The 25,169-nt window shown below is 37.4% G+C and overlaps 1 protein-coding gene across 1 annotated transcript; it reads right to left on the reverse strand.

The window, feature by feature from the left end:
* Positions 1 to 1,985: 1,985 nt before the first annotated feature.
* On the reverse strand, positions 1,986 to 24,768 carry LOC147491343 (uncharacterized). The gene is made up of 4 exons (XM_086567236.1): positions 24,542 to 24,768; positions 4,059 to 4,777; positions 2,636 to 2,935; positions 1,986 to 2,587 (listed from the first exon to the last, which is right to left on the reverse strand). Exons 1-4 carry the CDS (start codon positions 24,766 to 24,768, stop codon positions 1,986 to 1,988), a joined length of 1,848 nt encoding a protein of 615 aa, XP_086423362.1.
* Positions 24,769 to 25,169: the final 401 nt, after the last annotated feature.

Below are 25,169 nucleotides of genomic sequence, written 5' to 3' on the forward strand. Positions count from 1 at the left end.
AATGATTGTTCATACCTACTAGAGTATAAACAAAGCGTGTTCATCCTTATTGGAGCTATAAACAATGGATGTTCCTAGCTCATGACTATGAACAATTGTTCATAGTCCAATTGTGGTATGAACAAAGAATATTCATAGCTCATGACTATGAACATTGATTGTTCATAGTACAGTATGGACTATGAACACTCATTGTTCATAGCTCATATCTATGAACAATGAATGTTAATAGCTACCGAACTATGAACAATCATTGTTCATAGTCCAATTGTGATATGAACAAAGAATATTCATAACTCATGACTATGAACATTGATTGTTCATAGTACGTATAGTATGGACTATGAACACTCATTGTTCATAGCGTGGATTAGCTATGAACAATGAGTGTTCATAGTCCATCTTTGCACGCATTTATGAACAATCAATGTTCATAGTCATGAGTTATGAATATTCTTTGTTCATACCACAATTGGACTATGAACAATGATTATTTATAGTCATGAGCTATGAACATTCTTCGTTCATATCACAATTGGACTATGAATTCATAGCTGCCAAACTATGAACAATTGTGATATGAACAATTGTGTTCATAGCTGCCAAACTATGAGCTATGAACAATTGTGTTCATAGCTGCCAAACTAGTCCAATTATGATATGAACAAAGAATGTTCATAGCTCATGACTATGAACAATCATTGTTCTAGAGTTTGGTCGATCAACAACTTTTGTTTCTTTTAATGACAAACGGTTCGTGGGCAACTTTATTTCCTGTAATATAAGCAAGAAACGAGATCATTGCATTGTTTCAACTTCTACAATGGACCAATCTTAATCTCACACTTCTCAAGCTCAGGTTTCTATCTCTCTCCTTTTAAAATTTAAGTATTTTATGTTTTGTTATGCTTATTGTGTCACATATTACTTTACTCAGGTTGTTGAACCATTCTTTAGAAGTGTACTGGCAAATATGGAGAAAGTCTATTTAAGCAAGAATCCCACTGCGAGTGCAATATTGGAACAGAAAGGCGTCGAAAATGGGCTTATCCCGTAACGAGTGATCAACAGCTGGTTTATTAAAGTTGGTAGTAGGATTATCCCATAACAAGTAGTTTTGAGCATATGTTTCAGTAAATATCCAAATCCAATCTTCAGTCGCACTTCTGTTCTCTAGTTCTAATATATAAATCCATAGCACCTCCTCACTGAAAGTTATGAGGCACAACGAGCCTTTGATCCCTGTCAAGAGATGATGACGCTCTTGTTCTGCTTCTCCCCTTGGATCTGGATTCGGGATATATGGGTCGATTTCCGTGTTTATGAGTTTGATGGTTTCAACATTTAAAGAAACTAAGCAATAAGACTCGGTATCATTATCCACTACCAACCAATGCAACTCATGGCAAAGTTTTTCCTAGACTTTGGTTAGTCACCTCGAGAAGGCTAAGTCCATCTGCAAACATGTCGTCTGTGAAGAATGAATGATTTGATTAAGTTGTAAAACTATTACAATCCTATTTATATATAATTACACTAATGTATATATGAGTGACAAGTGTCACTTTGTTACAACAGAAAAACAAACTCTAACAAACTCTGTAACTAACTATCTTCCAGAAACTTTAGCTTTACATCATAACTGTCTACAGACCCCCTCAAGCTGAAGTACTCTTTGAGAGTATTGAAAGCTTGGATTGCAAGTAAATGTGTCTTTGTCTTGATAATCCTTTAGTGAGTATATCCGCCAGTTGATCTTGACTACAAACAAATGGGATTTTGATTGCGCCACTGGGAACTAACTCTCTGACAAAGTGGTAATCAACTTCTTTATGTTTTGTTCTGGCGTGAAAAACTGGATTTGAAGCTAAAGATATAGCACTTAAGTTATCACACCACAGTATTGGTAAGTGATACATTGGTAGTTTCAAATCCTTAAACAATTTCTTCAGCCAAGATAGCTCTGCAGCCATCTGTGCTAAAGATCAATACTCTGATTTTGTGCTGGACCGAGCTATAGTTGGCTGCTTTTTGGCAAACCAAGAAATAAGTGTTGAACCATAATAAACAACATATCCACTAGTTGACCTTCTATCAGAAGGAGAACCAACCCAGTCTGCATCTGAATAAGCATTAATCTGAGCTGAACCTTTTGTAATCAGAAGACCATTTGAGATTGTACCTTTCAAATATCTAAGAATCCTTTTTGCAGCAACAACGTGTGGTGTTCTTGGACAATGTAAGTACTGACATACTTGATTAACTGAGTATGCAATATCCGGTCGAGTCCATGTGAGATATTGCAAAGCCCCAACCATTGATCTGTAGATTGAGCCATCTTGTAGTTCGTCACCTGATGTGGTATCAAGCTTTTCAGTAGATGATGCTGGTGTTGACATAGGCTTTGCTCCCTCCATATTATATTTCTTCAATAAATCCACTACATACTTTGGCTGATAGATAAACATCCTTTCTTGTGATCTAGTTACTTCAAGGCCCAAAAGGTAACTTAACTTACCAAGATCTTTAATGGCAAACTTGCTAGCTAGAAACTCAATAACTTGTTGACAATGAGAAGGTGAAGATCCTATAATGAGTATATCATCAACATACACTAATAGATAAGTGAGATTACCTTTTTGATCTTTAACAAACAAAGAGTTATCTGCACTTGCTACATAAAAGTCCATTGATAACAACACAGCCATGAGAGAAGAGTACCAAGCTCGAGGTGCCTGTTTCAGGCCATAGGGTGACTTCAGAAGCTTACACACATGAGTAGGCTTTTCTTTATTTTCAAATCCTTGTGGCTGAGTCATGTACACCTCTTCTCTTAAGATTCCATGTAGAAACGCATTAGAAACATCCAATTGTTTTACCTTCCAATTCTTTTGAACAGCAAGAGTTAGAACAAGTCTGATTGTAGCAGCTTTGGCTACAAGACTAAATGTTTCATAGTCCACTCCCTCTTGTTGACTGAAGCCTTTTTAAACTAATCTAGCTTTTAGTTTGTCAAGTCAACCAGTAGGTTTCTGCTTCACTCGAAAAACCCACTTATTCTTAACCACATGCTAATTTATGTAAGGAACTAGAACCCAAGTATTGTTCTTCTGTAATGCATTAAACTCTTTTGTCATGGCTTGTCTCCAACCTGAATCTTTAATGGCTTGACTAAAACATATTGGTGCAGATGGTAAGGTATGAATATTAGCTGAATAACATTGAGGAAGAGGATGTTTAGTGCTATTGAGGGTACCCAATACTAAAATGATTTTCTTTTTCCTAATAATATCAGCCTTCCCTTTTGTTTGCATTGAGTGTTTTGTAAGAGTTGTAGTAGATGGTTGCATTGGTATATCATGTAATTAAGGATTTGATTATGAGGTTGATAAATGTTCAGAAGAAGGTGATTCTGGTATTGGTGAATTAGGAAGAGATGCAGAATTGTTGTTTATTGGTAATGTGGAAGAATGACTTGAGTCTGATGTTTGGACGAATGAATTTTCAGAAGGTATGAAGGGGTTGAAAATTAATGTTGAAGAAGATTGAACTGAAGGAGAGAAGGAAACAAGATTTTTGAAAGGAAAATGGTTTTCATTAAAAACAACATGTCGTGAGACATATACTCTCCCTGTAAGACTGTCTAGACATCTATAGCCTTTATGATTAAGACTATATCTTATGAAAATACATTCTTTGATTCTAGCTTGAAACTTGTTTGGTGTGTAGGATTTTAACCAAGGGTAGCATGCACAACCATAACTTTTAAGGAAAGTATAATTTGGACTTGGGTTGAATAGTTTTTTATAGGGAGAAATATAGTCAAAATGTTTGATGGGTAACCTATTGATCAGGAAAACTGATGTTTGGAAGACTTCAGTCCAATAGGAGTAAGGCATATTGCTTTGAGAGAATAGAATTCTACTAAGGTTAGTGATGTGTCTGTGTTTTCTCTCTACAACACCATTTTGTTGTGGAGTGTACGTGAGGACATGAAAACTGATGTTTAATACCACTAGTGATAAGAAAGTCTTCAAAGGCAATGCTAGTAAACTCACCTCCTGAATCTGATCTAAAAATCTTGATTTTCTTATCAAGCAAATTTTCTATTTGAATTTTGAAGTGTTGAAAAATAACATAAAAATCAGACTTCACAAACAAAGGATAGATCCAACAGTAATTTGAAAAATCATCCACAAAGCTAGCATAATATTTGAATCCAAAAGTAGATATAAATGGTGATGGACCCCATAAATCCACATGTACAAGTTCTAGATGACAAGTAGCTCTAGTTTTGGACCTTTCAAAAGAGAGTTTACAACTTTTGCCAAACTGGCAGTTGCTACAAAAACTTGACTCCGAGTCTTTATTCAAAGGAAGCTGGAACTTGTGAATAATTTTGTTGAAGAAAGAAGATGCAGGATGACCAAGTTGTTGATGCCAAAGGATAGGAACAGCTCTTTCACCAATAAATGCTTGTGCGTTGTTACCAATGAAAGCAGAGGAAGGAAATGTGCTTGATGCAGAAGTTGGTAGGGAAATTGGATATAGGCCATGCCTATGTGGTCCTTGAAAAAGGATCCTCTGTGACTTATTGTCCTTCACAATGAAATAGGATGATGAGAAAGTCAAAGAGCAGTCATTATCAGAGGTAAACTTATACACTGATAAAAGGTTTTGGGAAATTTTTGGCACATGCAACACATCTTTAAGTAGAAACTTTGAAGAAGGTGTAGATAAAGTAATGTTACCAGTATTAGCTATGTTTATAGCTTGTCTGATAAGCACCCAAAAGTGTATTATGAAACCCTATTGAGACATATAAATTTGGTTAATTATGTGTTTAATAATCATGAAATAAATATGTTTTCATACTTTTGCAGGTATTTACAGTAAACATGGAAATATTGGTTAAACCTGAAATAAAGCACGAGGAACGGCGTATATACGAATTCTCCCAAATCCACACAGAAGCATCAAACTTCCAAAGCTCCTACCTTTCGAACGGGACTCGAATGCATTACCTCGAGAGATGCTCGGACAATCGCATGATGAACTCTACGATAAGGGAAATTGTAACAACGCCCAAAATACCGGATCGCACATGGACCCACATGGACCCACTATGGGCCACAAGATTGGATAAGTCATCAATCATGGAGCATGTCAAGACAAAGATAACAAATTATTGGTGCAAAGTTGACACCTTGCATGTAATAAATTAGATTAGGTGTTAATAGTGAAAAAAAAGCAAGGTGTCACTTTGTTTTAATGTGGTGGATAAAAATTCATTAATGTGGTTTGATAATTCACGTGGGAGGAAATGAGATTTTCTCTCAAATGGAGAAGAAATTAGACAAGGGTGGGGACACTCCATTTACTCCCTTGACTTATTTTCCTCACATGGCATTATTTTAGTTCCTTAGTGAAAGAAATGTTAAGTTAGTTTTTAGTTTTTATTAAAAAGCTTGTAATAGTTTTAATGGAGGAACACTTGTTTCTTCTAGAAAATTAAATAGAAGTGAGTTTGATTGTTTGAGTTTGATTGTTTCTCTCTCTCTCTCTCTCTCTCTCTCTTTTTCTTTTTGTTTTTTAGTTTATAAATCCTTGTCCCAAGGATCATGAGCTAACTTCCCCTTTGGGGAGTTAATCCAACTCATGTGAGGGTAAATCAATTTTGTTGGTTTGATAGGTTGTTAGGAAGAACAACTAGCTCTACACCCCTATCCCAAAATGATAGTTGGTGTAGTGTCTAGTTAGGAATCAAAACAATGAGCTTAGAGATAAGTCATTGTTTAGTTCCACTTGCTAGCATGTGTGAGCTCTTAAGTGAGCCATACATGCTAGGGATCAAATCTTTTCTTCCATTAGGGGCTTGTCTATGAGTCTAGGAAGGATCAAATAACCTTTTTCAAATCAACAACTAATGATAGTTCACATGAGGAGGATTAACTCTCCACTTTTTTCTTTCAAATCTCTATTTTGGTATTAAGTGCATGTTTTCAACTTTAATGTCTTTCTTAATGTTTGTGTGGGAAGGAAATCCTAGCTTAAATATTATAACCTTACTCCTTAGTTCCCTTAATTGTAACATCCAATTTGTAGTTGTTCTAAACTTTAGGTTAGTTCAAATCCTTATTCAAACTCTATGAAACGAAGATCGTGAGTAAGGAACCTTGAAGTGCTTTTGCATCAATTTTAGAGTTCAAAACTCTAAGTAGTAGTAACAAGCATATATCAAATGGCGTCGCTGCTGTTCTAAAGCCATAGAACTTGTGCTAAAGATCGGAAGTTGCATCAAGGGGGAACCCCCATTGATAAAAGTAAAATGAATAGTTTACCTACGAAATGAACGATGAATTCAATCCGTAAGTAAACTAAAACTGGACTTTTACGAGTCTCAATTATCAAAGCTTCTACTCGACGCAGTGCACTAAGTGGAGTAGGAAGTTCGCTCCACTCCTAGTTCCCCTAGCATGGATTGTTTTCTAAGTCTAAGAAATCAGTCTTAAGTCAATGAGCTTTTACTTAAGGGAATTATACTACGATGCAATATGAAATTGATTATTTGAATTTAAACTACTTAATGCTATGGAAATATGATTGTTTGAATCTAGATAAAGAAATTAGAGGGGAATTGAATCCACCTCGACTCCAACTTAACAACCTAGCGTAGAATGTTGTATCTCAATTCTCACGTTCTTACTTGCGAGAATTTCGAAGTTCTAATCCCTAGTGTTCATGGCATTCCTACCGGATACTAACTAGCATGTGAGGTCGCCCACCCATTCTCATGGTTAAACACACGACCTTCTAGAGTGGAATAGATTCTACAACCAATTATATACTAAACAACTAAGTCTTCATCAAGGCTTCATCAACCCCTCTAATGGAGGTTTTAGCCTTGAGTCATCAAAACATCATTTCCCATATTATTATAACTAAACATACTATCAAGATTCAAATTTACTTAATTTAAACAATAATGAAATCTAATTTAATGACTAAAATGAAATAAGGACAGAATTGAAATTAGATCTAGAATTGAAATGACAAAATCGAAATTGATAAAGAATACTACTTTATTTATCTAATCAAATTGAAGAGCAAGATTCAAAGGTTTAATCTAATACAATAATTTAAATGGAACTAAACTTAATTAAAACAATTAAATCTAGATCTAGAAGCTATTCTAATGGCTACTTTCTATATAAGCTATCTACCCTAATTCTCTACTAAATAATCTACCATTAACAAAGAGCTAAGCTTTTGTTTTATACATTCAGATCCAAAATCGTGCATGGGCTTGGAGCCATGTTTTTGGCCGAGAATCGTGCCCAAAACCCAATTCTTTCAAATTCAAAAGGCCTCTTCACTAGATTTGGCTTCAACAGACTTTTCGTCCACTTTTGCTCCTCTGATTGGGTCAAGTCTTGGACCATTGCAAAGCTCTTTCCGAGCCGGTCGTTTTGACATAAGGTAGGCCTAATTCAGGTCCGAGTCCAAAGATATGGCATTCGGAAGTTCACACGACTTTTGCTCCTTTATCTCACTAAAGTGGCACATTTCGCACATAATGGACTTTGAAGCCCGAAATGCATAAAACACGAATCAAGATTAACTCTTACTTATTATTCACATAATTGGTCTAACAAGATGATTATTAAGGGTTAAAACTAAAAGTTTTGGGCTCTTATCACCCATTTCTTCCTTTCTTTCCTTTTTCGTTCGCTTACGCTTTTTGTTGTTTTTTCAGTATTTTTTGCCTCGCGATAGACACTGTAATCTAAAAAAATTCGTTCCACTTTCAGGTACCAAAAGTTAGGACTGGGAAAGATAAATACAAGCGATTATAAGACTTCGAGAAAATTTGAAAGTATCAATTCATCATCGACACGCTTGATTTGGTCAGGAGTCGCAGAAGCGAGTGGGACCAGCGTCGCGGGTGAATTTCTTCAGTTGTTGCCCTGTTCAACCACCAAAGATCTCCTCGATCTACCTTGATCCATTTCCGTGCCTAAATATCTGGCCCTCACTGAAAAAAATTAGATAATCCTTTGGGATTAATCGCTACGAATTTAATTGAAACGTTTGTTTTGATTCAAGGGTGAAAACGGGGAAGCTTTTAGGGTTCCAATTTTCAGTATTATTGTAATTTTTTTATTATGTTTTTCTGCATGTATGCCATGTATATAGTATTAGGAAATATTTATGGATTATTATTTAAGTTTTAGCCTTGAATTATGTATGAATCAAGTTTCAGATAACCGGTAAATATTTATATACGACGACACTTGGACATGATCTACATATTAATGTATATTTACATATTAATGGTAATTGTTTTGCATGGGTATATGTCTTTTCACGATAAATGTTTCTTGTTACATGTTTGATATTTCTCACGATAATCGCATTACCGGCATTGTCTAATAAGTCGATTTTGTCAAGAAAGAGGAGAACATTCCAAATTGAGGGTTAAAATCGAGTTGGGTAAGTTGTTTCTAAACCTACGGGTAAAGTCGCTCTCTATAGGACATTCGCAATCTCAATGAGTATTGTCGAAATCGATTTATTATGCAATACAAGAGTCGATTTTAGTTTAGGTATAATACTTTGCATGTTTAGTTTTGTCGCCTATTAGCGATGTATGTATCGTGATTGTATGATAATGTATTTAGATAACGCATTATGAGTGATTCAAATTCCACATTCTTGTTGATATATCGTTTACGTAATATCGATTTACAAATTAGCGATACATATATATTACATCGATGTATATTTGCCCTGCATCGTATGGAAATATTTATCGATGACACAAGCTTGCCTATTCGTATAGCTATACGTATGAGTAGAGTATCTTCACATGCTACCGCACTTAGTTTTGTATGAGTAGATCGTATTTGCATGTTTGTATTTTAACCCTTGCATAAATCTTTAAAAATAATAATTAATTAATTAATTAATTAATTAATTAAATTAAATTAAATTGAAATTAAAATTAATACCACCTTTGCATAAATTTTAATTCCATAAATCTTAAATCATATTCCAATGGTGTCTAGGAAACTTGAAAGATTGAGGTTACTTAATTAGAACCGTGCTTGCGGAAACCCTCCCTCATATCTCTCTCTTGTGACTGACCGTTGGTTTATGCACACGTATTCCTAGCTTCATCGTTACGTTAGCGCAAATTTTAGGCATATGTTGTTAAATTATAATACTTAAGATAATAATAAAATTCGAGTCCTACTAAATTCCTTTCGCTTGCATGAGATTAAGGTCCGGTTCCACTAAAGAAATTGAACATACCTATCGTCGAAAAAAATACGATAAGCATAAGCAATTGCGTAAGTTCTCACCTAAAAATTGTTCTTCTTTCGCTAATTACCTTCATCACAATCCTTCGCCGCCATCAACTTCGTCATTATGGCCGACGATCCTCCACTGCCAGAGAAGCCCCTCTCGGACTTCTATATCGCAGACACGGGAAGGACCTTCTTCCCGCGATCAAACTTGAGGACATTGTCGGTGATTTTCAGATCCCACCAAACGTTTTTCAGTTTGTTACCAATATATCATGGTTTGGAGCACTAAAAACCGCATAATCATCTTCATGAAGCTTCAACAAGTGGCAACAACATTTCATCATCCAAATAGCCTCTAAGGAACAACTCTTGCTTCGATTTCGTTTCCATTCACTTTAGCGGAAAAGCGCCAATCCGGCTAGCATGACAACAATCACAATCCATAGACACATGGAATAAACTAGTTCGGGGCTTTCATGCTTTCATTTTACACTCGGAAAAAAACAACGAAATGCTTAAAATTCAATTCTTTTCGTCAAAATCCTCATGAATCCTTTTAATTAAGCATGGAGTCATTTTTTATTGATCTTCGTTAGAATGTCCTCATCACCAATGGAAAAAGCATTGTCCTTGTTCGCTCATTCTTTAATGGTCTTTTCCGATCATCAAAAAGAAACTCTTGATATAATGAACGGCGGTTGCTTCATGGACAAAGGAGCTAACGGAAGCTTATACTTTTCTTGAAAAACAAGCGAAAAAGTGGTACACATCGGGTAACACCGAAGTTGTCTAGGTCATCAAAGGACAATGTTACAAAGGCCACATCTATTTTTGAGGTAAAACCCGATCCTGAAATAAAAAATTTGATAGAATCCCTAACTAAAAAAGTATATGCCCTTGCAGTTCAAGTAAACGATCAACTACCAAAACCAGTCATGAACGTTGACACTACCCCTTGTGTCCTTTGTCTTAGTCATGACCATCCTGATGCATATTGTCCCTTGTTATATGCTTCCCCTACTCAACAATCGGAGGAGGCATGTGCATTCAACATTCTAATGCACCGTGGAGACAACATTCAATTTCGATTTGCCAAAATAACCAACAAATGGGGGCTCCTCCGGTTTCGCTTAATCCAATTGTTAAGCCTCTACCAACAATTTTATTCCATACCGCCAAGGAAATAATCAACAATACCAACAAGGTCAATTTCCAAATAATTCCAATGCTAATTATCAAACCAACCGCAGCCTTGTTCCAGCTAATCCAGATCCCAACTATAATCAACAACTTCTAAGCAATAATCGAGAACTACTACCTGTTGCACAACCTGCACCAACCATTACGGATAGGACAAATGAGACTTTCTTGGCTTACATGAACCAACCAATCTCAAATTTTAACGCCTATCCAATAATCACTTCAAAGAATTGGCGCAAGAAAGAGTCGAAGGCGTGTTTCCTGCACAAGCGGTTCAAACCCTAAACCAAAGAAAACCGCGACCTTTGAACTAACCAATGCCCCTGGTACAAGCACCCCCAACCAAGGTGAGGTGCATGCAATCACTACTCTACGATCTGGAAAAATTGTAGACAATCAGGTACGTATGCCAGATGATCAACCAAAAGAAAAAGAGGGTTCCAAGGAATCTATTTCTAATAATGAACCTACGGAAGATTCCCCAGATTCAACAGAGTCAACACCTCCGAATGTAGGAAACAAGCAAGTAGACCCTTTTGCCAAATTCCGCCCTAAGGCACCATTTTCCTGACGTTTGGCAAAGAATAAACCCGATGAGAATTTTCTTTGAAATTCGAGAGACTTTTCAAAATTTAACAATCAACTTACCTTTTCTCGATGCCTTAAAATTATTACCAAAACATGCAAAATTTCTGAAAGATATGTGCACCACAAAAAGGAGAACTAATGTTCCTCAACAAGCGTTCCTCTCACTGAACAGTTTCCCTCCATCACCGAACACAATGGTATAGTAAAATACAAGGACCTCGGTAGACCAACGGTTCCATGCACCTTAGGTGACAAATACACGGCCATGCGACTACTAGACCTAGGAGCTAGTGTGAACTTACTTCCATATTATTTATTTAAACAACTAGATCTTCATGAGCTCAAACCTACCACCATGACTCTACAGTTAGCCGATCGTTCCATAAAGTATCCAAAAGGAATTGTGGAAAACGTCCTTGTAAAAGTCCAAGATTTCTTCTATCCTGTAGACTTTGCTATTTTGGATACAGAAGTTGCATGTGATTCCATTCCGATCATATTAGGACATCCGTTCCTCGCCACTGCTAATGCTCTTATTAACTGTCGAGATGGTTCCATGACCATGTCCTTCGGAAATCTTTCGGTCGAGGTGAATGTGTTCAAGTTGATGAAACAACTTCCGTGAGCGACATTGATGGTGAGGTCAACAGATTGACAAAGATTCCGCAAAGAGTATTTCACAAACTCTTTTCACGAAGATGAAGTGTACCAATTTCTTTCCTTTAGCTTAATCTGAATTTGAGGACGATGATGACACACAAGAAGTAAATGAGTTATTAGAGTCGATTACCATTATTTGACCCTACAACGTTGATGTCAAGTAACTTGGATGATCATCAATCTATTTACTACATGGATGATGACCTTCCTCAAGAATCTTTAATACCCACTCTGCCCACCCCCCGAATTAAAACCACTTCCTTCGAATTAAAATACGCATGTACCTTTGATGCGATGATGGTCGCCACCCGGTTATTATTTCTTCACAATTAACCGACGATCGTGAAGCTCGTTTAATTAATGTCATTCAACAACATCGTTCGCTATTGGATGGTCCCTCGATGACATTAAAGGCATTGAACCTAATGTGTGCACCCATCGCGATACACGGAAGAAAATGCTAAGACGTCAAGCGTGAACCACGGGTCGCTAAACCCTACCATGAAAGATGTGGTCGGGGAGGAAGTGTTAAAATTACTAGATATACGGGTATTATTTACCCCTATCTCCGATAGTGTTTGGGTGAGTCCCGTACACGTAGTTCCAAAGAAATCGGCATTACGGTTATGCGAAAATGATAAAGATGAATGCATTTCGCCGTATCCTAGTAAAATGGCTTAATATGCATCGAGTATCGCAAACTTAATGCCGCCACCGTAAGAATCACTTTCCACTTCCATTCATCAATCGATGCTTTCGAACGTTTAGCCGGTCATGCCTATTACTGCTTTCTTGATGGTTATTCAAAGTTATTTTCGGATAGTCATCGACCCTGGCCGATCAAGAAAAGACAACGCTCAATTGTCTATTTGGTACATTTGCATATAGGCGAATGCCTTTGGCCTTTGCAATGCATCCGGTACTTTTCAACGCTGCATGCTTCATATTTTAGTGATATGGTTGAACGGTTTATGGAAGTATTCATGGACGACTTCTCAATTTATGGAGATTCTTTCGATAGTCGTCTATCAAATCTTGAAAAGGTCTTTACACGCGTTGTGAAGAGAAAAATCTTGTTCTTAATTGGGAAAAATGTCATTTCATGGTTACTAAGGAATAGTTTTAGGACATATCGTTTCAAAGGGACGGAATCAAAGTCGACAAAGCTAAGATAGAAAAAAATTGCTTCACTTCCTATACCAAAAACAGGTTTGAGACATTCACAAGATTCTTAGGACCACGGAGGTTTCTATAGGAGATTTATTCAAGATTTCTCAAAGGTTGCTAGACCTTTAACCAATCTCCCGCTTAAAGATGCCGCTTTTGATTTCAGTTTCAGTTTGCAAACAAGCCTTTGAGGTATTAAAACCGCATTAACTACCGCCCTATAATTCAACCACCGATTGGTCTAAACCTTTTGAATTAATGTGACGGAGGCGACTATGCTATTGAGCTGCTGCACTAGGGCAACGCCGAGAAGATAAGCCGGTTGTCATTTACTATCGCGAGTAAAACCCTTAATGAAGCTCAACGTAACTATACCACCACCGAGAAAGAGTTTCGCCGTTGTATATCGTTAGATAAGTTTCGATCCCTTACCTAGTGGGTTCTCCAACTATTGTCTCACACCGATCATGCGGCACTTTGTTATCTATTAGCGAAAAAAGATGCAAAACAAAGGTTGATCCGATGGATTCTCCTTTTGCAAGAGTTTACTCTCGAAATTAGAGATAAAAAGGTAGCTTAAAATGTGGTTTGCAGACCATTTGTCAAGACTTGTCGGTGATGTTGATACCGATCATCGAACCTATCCGTGATTCCTTTCCGGATGAACACTTGTACTCTATTTTTTTCGTCCCCTTGGCACGCAGACATAGTAAATTACTTAGTTACCGAGGAAGTTCCTTTATCTTGGTCTCAGAATGACCGGAAAAAGTTTTTATCCACTGTGAAATTCTATTTCTGGGATGATCCCTACCTCTTCAAGTATTGTTCAGACCAACTAATCCGCCATTGCATTCCCGACTGGGAACACAACGATGTGTTATCCTTCTGCCATGAACAATCTTGTGGTGGTCATTTTAGTGGTAAGAAAACTGCGGCCAAGGTCACTCTAAGTTGTTTTTATTGGCCAATACTGTTTAGAGATGCACATGAGCATTGCAAAGCATGCAATCGCTGCCAGCAGTTAGGTCGCATTACTCAACACAATATGATGCCCTTAAATCCCATTCTAATTGTGAAAATCTTTGATGTATGGAGCATCGACTTCATGGGTCCATTTCCAAATTCTCATGGCTTCCTATACATACTTGTAGCAGTTGACTATGTGTCAAAATGGATTGAGGCATTGGCATGTCGTGCTAATGATCATAAAATGGTCATTTTGTTTGTAAAAGAAAATATTTTCTCTCGATTTGGTGTTCCAAAAGCTATAATTAGTGACGGGGGAAAACATTTCTGCAATAAAATTTTTGAATCATTAGTAAAGAAATATGAAGTCACGCACAAAGTGGCAACTCCGTATCATCCTCAAACCCGATTGGTCAGTAGAAGTCTCTAATCGAGAAATAAAATCCATTTTGGAAAAAAGCTGTCCAATCCATCTAGGAAAGATCTGGTCTCTACGATTATCGATGCTTGTGGGCATACTGAAGCGACTTTTAAGACACCTATAGGGATGTCTCCGTATCGCTTCGTTTTTGGAAAACCTTGTCATCTGCGCGGTTGAACTTGAGCACCGTGCTCTATGGGCCATCAAAAGCCTCAATTATAACACTAGCGTGGCGAAAAAGAGAAAATTACAGTTAAATGAGCTTGAGGAAATTCGAGTGATGCCTATGATCTCGAGAAATCCTATAAAGCCAACATGAAAAGAGTGCATGACAAGCACATCTTGCGAAAAGAGTTCAAAGTCGGTCAAAAAGTTTTGATGTACAACTCAAGATTACACATTTTTCCAGGAAAATTAAAAACTCGATGGTCTGGTCCTTTCACTGTCTCTGCTGTCACCCCTTATGGGGCTATCTCTGTGAAAAACGTAAATGATGGTAGCGAATTTCAAGTAAATGGCGGTTTTAAACATTATCATGAGTTGCGCTCTCGGATGTCGAAGAGACTCTTCTAAATGATCCATCTACCGCGGACTAATAGATTCGCTGGTGTACTTCGTTCCATGTATTTAAACAGGAAAAGTATGCCATTAGGGTAGCCGGGCCCTCTTCTATTTTCTTTTCTAAAAATCCCTAGAGTGTGTGGTTGCAAGCGCCGGAACCTTAGTCCACAAAAACTCTATTTCAGAACTGAGTATAAATGTCTTCTGATAATCGAGCAAACGTGCCTCCAGGAAAACAATGGGTACCAAAAATTTCAACTCCTTCTTTCTCCTCCCTTTTCTATTCTCTTCCTCGCGAACTCCAACTCATCATTTGGTCCAAATCTCACCCATCTCGAATTGGTAATGGTCGTAGTAGTTTTGCTCAAAGTTTAATTTGTTTAAAAGGATGGGGTGGTGTATGAACTGGCCAAACTCCTTTCTCGTCTGTGTCTTGATCTTTTATCCGAGATGAGCCGGTATAAGGTATATTATTGTCCGACACCACATTTCAACAGATAAACTTCGTCGTCCCGCGTCCACGGGTTGGGATTACGTCTTGAGGATCGACGTTAAAAGACTCACATTCGTCTTGAGGATCTGACGTTAAAAGACTCACATTTGTCTTCAGGATCTGACGTTAAAAGACTCACATTCGTCTTGAGGATCTGACGTTAAAAGACTCACATTCGTCTTGAGGATCTGACGTTAAAAGACTCAACATGTATATACTCGTTTTTTTATTAGCACCCAGCATGGTGCCCAAAGAGAGTCGTGATATGCACCATCGGAATTTCCTAGTTCGTACGGGCAATGGATTCCACCAGCCAACTCCGATCGTTTTCTATGTGATGTTTCGGGCGGTTTGAGGCTATACCATATGTACTAAGGGTAATATTATTATTAGACCATTGCACATTGGTCGGGGATGTACCCGCCCGAACCCTAGGCCCCCAAACATAAAGGTTAAGCCACAGTCTGGCTGGATTGGGTTCGCCCAGAGCCGACATGAAAGTTGCCTGAGTTAAGCTGTTATGATGTGTTGTTTTATTTGGATTTCCGGTGATGTTGACACGTTCTTCTCGACTTGTACATTTGTATATAAAAGTGTAAATAAATAAAAACCAAAGATTAATAAAAAAAAAAAAAAAAAAAATGTTTGAATGTGATTTTTTTTCATATTCTAGTAGATGGCATTTTTAATGCTGATCGTTTTGATATCTCATCCATTCAATTTGGAGTTGAAACGAATCGAATTTCCACGTTTGAAATTTCGGAACATAAGGGGAATTTCTGTAATTCATTTGTACTTGGGCCAAAATTTTGACCCGACCCAAAAATCAATAATCCGGGTACAAAGCCCACGCGCGGGGCACCCACGCGTCCACCCCCCTCATTTCTTCTTCCACAAAACTCGGATCTTGGTCCCCCCACAATCCACTCGCGCGCGCGGCCTACCACCAGTGAATTAGACAAGACGCTGGCCAAACTCCACCAACCTCAACCCCTTCCTCCAAAGACCACCTCCTCTTGCTATTTGCACCATCAAAAGTTAATCTACAACGCGCTATGGCAGCACGAAGGAGAATCACAGTTGAGAGAAATTTCACAAATCTCTACAATTTCGGGATGTTTCACCCATTTTTCGATGAGGAAATTGCTAGTAGAGAGTGGGAATATCTATTGCATCAATTCCAGCTTAATATTCGAAGAATTGGTGTTAAAATTTTACAACAATGGAGGTTTCCGGGTGGCTAATTTTGGATTACGGTGGATGGGTTGGAACGTGAACTCACTGGAGTGGAGTTGATTTGAATACGTAGCATTCCGATTAACTCGATAGCCCGACCGTTATTATATCGAGTATCCGACCACGAGGGATTTGATGTTTGACACGCTTCTCGAGGGGAGTACAACATCGCTCGAATCTGCGTGTACCAAAGCATTCGCCGGACATAACCAATTAGCCGCCACTCAATGGGTCGGGCGATAACGTCATTGGAACTTCAAAGACGCCCGATGTGAACAAGACTTTCTTGCACCTGCGTGGATCCTACGGAGAGGAAGCACACTTTCAGTATGGTCCATTTCGGGCCATATTCTTACGACCCGCGTCAAACAAAGTCAAGTCCTCTTTGTACTTGTTACTTTCAGCTTATGCTTAACTTAGGGTTCGGTCTGCTACTCCTTTCATTGAAACAAGGTCTTTTCGAGAATTTTGGAATTTTTGAGACTTGTGTTTTTAGACCATTGGGACCCAAGAGCTAGAGATGACATTGAGCATGATAACGTACCTCCTCCTCCTCCTTCACGTGATGGACTATTTTAATGAAGATACCATGCAACCGAATCAATACTCCTATGGATGCCTTGAGGAACATGAATTCTAGTATGCGCAGGATGTTTCTTCGCCAGAAGAGATGATTACTCTCTGAATGACTTCCAAAGAAGAAATGAGAAATCGCCAAGGCCAATTCCAGATAATGATGATGGCAAATCAGCAGAAATTCCAAGATCGGTTGCTCTGATCCTATAGGCCACATTCCGCACGGTCAATTTCGGCTGAAGTTAAAAGTTCGTGGGTGAAGACGTAGAAACCGGGTTCATCTTCGCTAACCCGGAGGATTCACAATTTGTTTATTTCCTTTGGTTTAGAAATGACTATGTCATTTATTTCCCTTTATGCATTGCATTTTTATTTTTAGTGCTAAATTATTATATATCGGTTGATTTCTCATAATTTTGTATCTCCAGACGGTTTGAATGAGAAATTATTTATGTTATGCGAATATAGTATTTTCAAAAATATGAGTTTGCTCCTTTATTCATTGGGCCTACTCTCAAAGCCCAACGGTCAGAACCCAACGGACTGATCGAAACGGTCAGATGCACAATAGTCAGAAATCAAGTTATAAATACAACTCTCCTTTCCACTTTCACTCATTCCCTTCTCTCACTCTTCACACATTCTTTTTCACAAATTTTCAATTTCTTGAACATAATGAATAAAATAGAGCGATGGGAAAAGGAGCAACGCGAATGGGCTATCACATTAATTGTGATAACAGTGTTTATCATTATTCTCTTGTCACTCATGCACAACATGATCCAGAACATCTAGATCTATGTAACCGTTTTTTTTTTTTTTTTTTTTGTATATTAGTATGGTGTGTTAAATAATTCTCACACATTTGTACGGGTTACGTATTAAATGGAGAAGTTCCGTATTAAATATTTGTGTATATTAGTTGTCTTTTTCTCTATATAAAATATATATATATATATAATAAAAATAATAATAATAATAATAATAATAATAAGTAAATAAATAAACAAACCATAACAAAGAAAGGCCATCCAAAACTCACCAAAATAATTAATGGATACACATAGTGTTCAGAGAGAAAATCGCAAGACGCTACAAGGTACACATAAACTTGTCACACATGCATTTCGATTATTCTATCCATATTCTATTATCGAAGTTATGATCATCATTTCTTGAATTACGTGTAAGTTTAACTACCCCTGCGGAAACTTTCCTCCGTATTTTCTAAATATTAAACCATCTCATTAATTGTATTTGGATATCCGACATGACAAAGACTTCATCGTGGATCCCCTATGATGTTGTTCATAATCACATGGGTCATTAAATACACTTGGACTCCGTGATTGGTATAGCCTCATAGATTGCCTATAAATCTCTTCTTTTTAAGCCATTCTTATTCATACAATTTTCACTATCCTTCCCTCAGTAATGGCTCAACCAAGAAAAATAACGGCAGAGAAAGACTACCTAAAAACTTTCGAAGAAGGCCGGTTTTCTCCTTATTTTGACACCAAAATCATACGTCGCGGATGGACGCCTCTTCTATATCATTCAGCAGCTAGTTATTCCCGAGAATTGGTTTTGATGTTCTACCAATTTAGCGGATATGAAGATGGAAAATTCTACTTCAATGCCTATGGACAACGATTGAATTGAATAAGGAAATGATCTCCGACATACTTCAAATCCCAATAAAACCCAGGGGAGTCCCCTTGTTCAAGAGTCATCATTCGATTCCGCAAAAAACTTTTCATTGCGAGCTACCAGTATCTCATGGCGACGTCGAAAATACACATCACATGGTTCTTCAACGCTCTTTGAAACAGAATCAACGTGTTGTGCTCCACTGGTTGGGACATAATGTGGTAGGTACATCACACCAATCTGAAGTCACAAAGCCTCAACTTCACCTACTTTGGATTTTGCAAACTCAAAGAGATGACTTTTGTCTGATCCAACACCTCTGGAACGTAATCACCAAGAAAACAAGAAGGTCAACAGATCTACCCACTTTGGTTACGCAGATTATGATGCGTTGGGGTTATCCAATAATTTCTCCAGAGACACCCCTTCAAAGAGCATATATAAAGGTACTTCAAACAGACTACTCTGTTGGTTTTTGGACCCCTGATACTTTGATAGATGAGCAGAACACCCCAAGCTCAAATTCTGACCATTTATTTGATGAAAATGCCATGCTGAATATTATTAATCCCATGGAAGGCATTAAACTTCTTCATCGGGGTTTGAGGGAACTACACGCCGTTTAATATCATCATCACAACTCTTCAGGATTTCCAAGATCGTCAAAGCAACGATGATGTTGAACAGGAGGAGATCTTGGAAAATCATTCTCAATTTTTGCAAAATCACGCCTCCTAATGGAAAATCAAAAGCATCTCTGCCAGCCAAGAGGACATTCGGATGCAATTTCGCCAACAAATAGAAGACCTAAACAGTTTGGTGCAAAATATGCATCTCCAAGAGCAATATAAGAATCCATGATATTACTAAGTCAATAAGTATATAATCATCTATGTTATTACGTTTTTTTCGTCTTACTATGTATTTTGTCTTATCTTTTTGTCTTCTTTTGTATGCAATGCTTAATAGGATTGTCATCATTTCCATTGTGACTAATATAATTTTAACATGTGCTACAGGAGGGTCTATTTTCTTACATACTCATTTTTCCATCCGGTTTGCTCAGATCGTTACCCATTTCTTTACTTCATCCACCATGGCATCTTCATCAAACATTGCATCTTCATCATCCATGGTACCTCCCAAACTCATTCATGAGCAATCCTTTTCTATCTATGATGGATTCCAATGCCTATGGTCATCTCTTCCATGATTACATCACAAACATTGGGTGGTCTTCCCTAATTCTTCAACGACCAAACTTATTCTCCGAGTTTGGTGCATACTTTTATGCTAATATGGAAGACACACCAAAGATTCAACCATCGCATGGTTTCTACTTAGACGGGTTCACAATCGAGTTGGTGACACCTCCTCATATTTTTCTCGAACAACAACTTGCTCTATCTTTGGACCTTCCATACCACTTAAACCCACTTGATCTTGGCGGTACATCTATCATAATTTTTACCGTTCCTTTCAAAGGTGGCAAGCGTTTCCGCGACTCTTATGGTGATGGTCTTGAGATCAAACGAAGGAGATGGCCATGTGCCATGCGCTAACATCACCATTCCATTAGCAAGCATGATCATGAACATGGGGACTGCAATGTTATTTGTACTCCTAAACATTATGGGAGATTGGCATTTTTCTATCGCCAATGAGGTCTGCGTTGCGTTGTATTCAGTGCACTAGCTTCGTGGTCATGCATTATTTAACATTTTAGGTTGTGTTATCTCCGGCTGAAACGAGCTCGCGACTTTTCGGGATCAAGATATACTTTTACCACCACCGCTTGCGGATCATGAAGACACATTTCCACGGTTTGCAGCCACTTTTCATGACTAGGTCAAGGTAGATTCCATGTGCCCAAAGAAACGTAATCATTCGCTTCATTGAGGTTTTCAATGGAAGCCCCTGCTTTCGACACCGAGGCATGTTCGATGTTACCCAAAGGACGAAAAGATGAAGACTAATTTGAGGGAACGGAGACAAAGAATGGGCAGAAATTTGGCGGACTATTATCTATCAAGGGCGATGCTAAGGAAATGCATTTCCTTAAAGAGGACGCCCGACCTTACGGCCTTGCTGGATGGTAAACTTGAGTTTGCCATTGTACATATATCTAGCTAAACCTTCTGTTTGGTGTGCTATTGTTTTTCATGTTTCGTATGCTATGGTTCATTATTTCGTGTGCTATGTATCGTGTGCTATGTTTAGTGTGCTATTGAACATTTACTTGTTCTTTCTGAATAATATATTATGATCTCCAACCTCTCTGTTCCAGCAATCTAGCCCTAATTTTGCTCACGGTTCTCAGGTACTTTCTCTCTTTAATTATTGATCCTTCGAGGACTAAGCATCATTCTGTTTGGGGGTGCTTTAAACCTCAGAGTAAAAAATTAGGCATCTTGTAGCCTATATATAGTTTTTATTTTCATATTAATAATTGTACTTAGTGACAAAGTCTTGTTTCCTTTTTAATGATGAAAATTGTCTAGAAATCTCACATTAGTATCCGAATTAGGATTTGTTTTTAAGAAACTTTAGATAATACGTATGCAATAGTTTATACATCTTTTCATGAATATTCATGTATCGAAAGTATCATTGATTGTACATAGCAGTAAGTTTCTGGAACCAACGGTTAGTTACTTAAACTATAAATCCTATGAGAATCTAACCAAAAGCCTTGATATGAGTGATTTGTGTGTGATGACACAGAGGAGTAGTTTTTCCGATTAGAGGAAATTACGATCTACTTACTTGATCACCACCAACCCTAAAGTAGAATTTAGGCCTTCTTTGGATCGACATAGCTAAAAATTCTTAATTGTTACAAATTTTACCGCTAGTCACCTAATCGAACCGTTTCATCAAACCTTTCACTTTCACCAAAAAATTCCTTACCCATTTATTAAACCAAATAAAAGAACCTACCTAAGTGATGAGTATGAGAAATAGGATGAAATGTAGAAAGAATAAAGATAAAGACTTGTCCCAAATAAAAGTCAATTACTTGCTTCAGGAAAGGAAAATAGAATCATGTTCTTAAGCCATATATATATATATATATATATATATATATATATATATATATATATATATATATATATATAAAAAAAAAAAATCCTTAGTATCCGTGAGGCTTAAGAACAAGGTTGGAAAAACTCGGTTAGAAGAAGGAAAGGAAACAAGGATTTCTCTAGTGTAAATATATGAAGAACCTATTCTCTCATACTCGTGAATTTTGATTATCCATTTCCATTTTCTTGTACACTATCACCTAAGCCCCACAATACCTAATAAAGACCTCTAGCTCAATTAGGAGTAGGGTGGTGTGATAATAAGTAGTAGACGTGATTGATCGACATCGCTCCTCTCGACCATTGAGATAAGGAAACGTGTGCCCACCGCACACCGGAGTTAACAAAAACCCGAAAGTGGTAAAATTTTGAGTGGAATTGTGTTTCGACACATACCTGTGAGAACCCATTTAGGTACGCTCTCCAAAGGATCCAGAAACAACTCTGCTAGTATATTTCAATGAAAAGTTCACTGCATGAATAATTATATGTAGATGTTTTAATTATTGAATACATATTAACTTGAGTTTCAAAGAAATCAATCCTCGCTCCCCGCTAAGGAGATGTATGGATATCCGAGATTAATTTAGGAAACGAAGTTTCACATCGAAGTCGCCAGAAGTATAAATGAAGTTTGTGAGTATCTTTTCTGGAAAACTCTCATGAGGCTATAACTCGTCCACTAGGGAATTCCTAGTGGTTTAAGGCCTTGTTGCATATGGTCAATGCAACTGCACTATGCGAAACGAGAATTAGTTTAGGACTACACATTTTTTGGCCACTTATCTATTTTAGTGTCTCTTCTTTGCTTGAGGACAAGCAAAGTGCTGTTTGGGGGTAATGTGATAAGCACCCAAAAGTGTATTATGAAACCCCATTGAGACATATAAATTTGGTTAATTATGTGTTTAATAATCATGAAATAAATATGTTTTCATACTTTTTGCGTGTATTTGCAAGTAAACATGAAAATATTGGTTAAACCTGAAATAAAGCACGAGGAACAGCGATATACCTAATTCTCCCAAATCCACACGTAAGCATCAAACTTCCAAAGCTCCTACCTCGAAACCGGGACTCGAATGCGACCACGAGAGATGCTCGGATAATCGTATGATGAACTCTACGATAGGCGGAAATTGTAACACCGCCTAAAAATATCGGACCGCCATCGATGCATTACATGGACCCACTATGGGGCCACAAGATTGGATGAGTCATCAATCATGGAGCATGTCAAGACAAAGATAACAAATTATTGGTGCAAAGTTGACACCTTGCATGTAATAAATTAGATTAGGTGTTAATAGTGAAAAAAAAAGGCAAGGTGTCACTTTGTTTTAATGTGGTGGATAAAAATTCATTAATGTGGTTTGATAATTCACGTGGGAGGAAATGAGATTTCTCTCAAATGGAGAAGAAATTAGACAAGGGTGGGGGACACTCCATTTACTCCCTTGACTTATTTTCCTCACATGGCATTATTTTAGTTCCTTAGTGAAAGAAATGTTAAGTTAGTTTTTAGTTTTTATTAAAAAGCTTGTAATAGTTTTAATGGAGGAACACTTGTTTCTTATAGAAAATTAAATAAAAGTTTGATTGTTTAGCTTTCTCTTCTCTCTCTCTCTCTCTCTCTCTCTCTCTCTCTCTCTCTCTCTCTCTCTCTCTCTCTCTCTTTCTTTTGTGTTTTTTTTAGTTTATAAATCCTTGTCCCAAGGATCATGAGCTAACTTCCCCTTTGGGGAGTTAATCCAACTCATGTGAGGGTAAATCAATTTTTGTTGGTTTGATAGGTTGTTAGGAAGAACAACTAGCTCTACACCCTATCCCAAAATGATAGTTGGTGTAGTGTCTAGTTAGGAATCAAAACAATGAGCTTAGAGATAAGTCATTGTTTAGTTCCACTTGCTAGCATGTGTGAGCTCTTAAGTGAGCCATACATGCTAGGGATCAAATCTTTTCTTCCATTAGGGGCTTGTCTATGAGTCTAGGAAGGATCAAATAACCTTTTTCAAATCAACAACTAATGATAGTTCACATGAGGAGGATTAACTCTCCACCTTTTCTTTCAAATCTCTATTTTAGCATTAAGTGCATGTTTTCAACTTTAATGTCTTTCTTAATGTTTGTGTAGGAAGGAAATCCTAGCTTAAATATTATAACCTTACTCCTTAGTTCCCTTAATTGTAACATCCAATTTGTAGTTGTTCTAAACTTTAGGTTAGTTCGAATCCTTATTCAAACTCTATGAAACGAAGATCGTGAGTAAGGAACCTTGAGTGCTTTTGCATCAATTTAGAGAGTTCAAAACTCTAAGTAGTAGTAACAAGCATATATCATTGTCCATCCCCAACAGTGACTTGGTCAGATCCATTATATGCATAAGGAAATTCCAGATTGGTGTAATCAGCAGTCATGTGATTAGTCGCGCCATTGTCTGCATGCCAGCTTGTATTTTGTGATTAGATGCTTCATTTCTGTGAGCAACCATTGCTTTCAGTTGCTTTGGTGGAATTTTACCTTGAAATGCATAATTCATCCTATCAAAGCAGTCTATGGCATAATGACCCACTTTGCCTCATATTTAACAAACAGGTCTATTTCCTGGATTGAAACCTTCGCCTACTTGACTGCCATTGTAACCACCACTTGCTGGTCCAGACTGAAAACACTTATTTTCACCATTATAACCACCATCTCTTTCAGTAGTGTTTCCAAAATTGTTACTTCCACGCCCATTATTATAAGAACTTCTATTGTTATTGTTATAGTTCCCATAACCTCTTCCATTACTTCTTCCTCTGCCAAATCTTCTTCCTCTGCTGTTATAACTGCCTCTATTATTTCCTCCATATATTGTTATTATATTGATTATAACTTCCTCTGCCAACTGCATAAGCTTGAACATTCTCAGATTGAACAACTGTTCTATGAGATTCTTCCACACTCAATTCCTCACTTAACAAAAGACCATGTAATTCATCCAAAGGCACATCCTCTTTTCTTGTTCTTATCGAGGTACAAAATGGTTTATACTCAGCAGGTAATCCAGCCAAGATTTGAATCAAAATATCGGCATTATCAATATTGTAACAACCTGCTTGAACTAGATTATCAGACACTTCTTTGATTTTCTGCAGGTATTATGTCATGCTTGATGTTCCTTTCTTAATGGACTGAAGCTTTAATTTCAACTGATGAATATGTGATCTTGATAGAAGAGAGAATCTCTTTTCTAATGTTAATTAACCATA

The sequence above is a fragment of the Coptis chinensis genome, chromosome 6 (assembly GCF_015680905.1).
Source record: "Coptis chinensis isolate HL-2020 chromosome 6, ASM1568090v1, whole genome shotgun sequence".
Classification (NCBI taxonomy): Eukaryota; Viridiplantae; Streptophyta; class Magnoliopsida; order Ranunculales; family Ranunculaceae; genus Coptis; species Coptis chinensis.

Coding starts and splice junctions, on each gene's coding strand:
- LOC147491343 (XM_086567236.1), bottom strand. CDS start 24,768: ATGGAGGAAATAATAGAGGCAGTTATAACAGCAGAGGAAGAAGATTTG. Junction 2,936..4,058: donor TTTTAGATCAGATTCAGGAG/GTGAGTTTACTA, acceptor TTAGTCTTGTAG/CCAAAGCTGCTACAATCAGA. Junction 2,588..2,635: donor GTTTGTTAAAGATCAAAAAG/GTAATCTCACTT, acceptor TACTCATTATAG/GATCTTCACCTTCTCATTGT.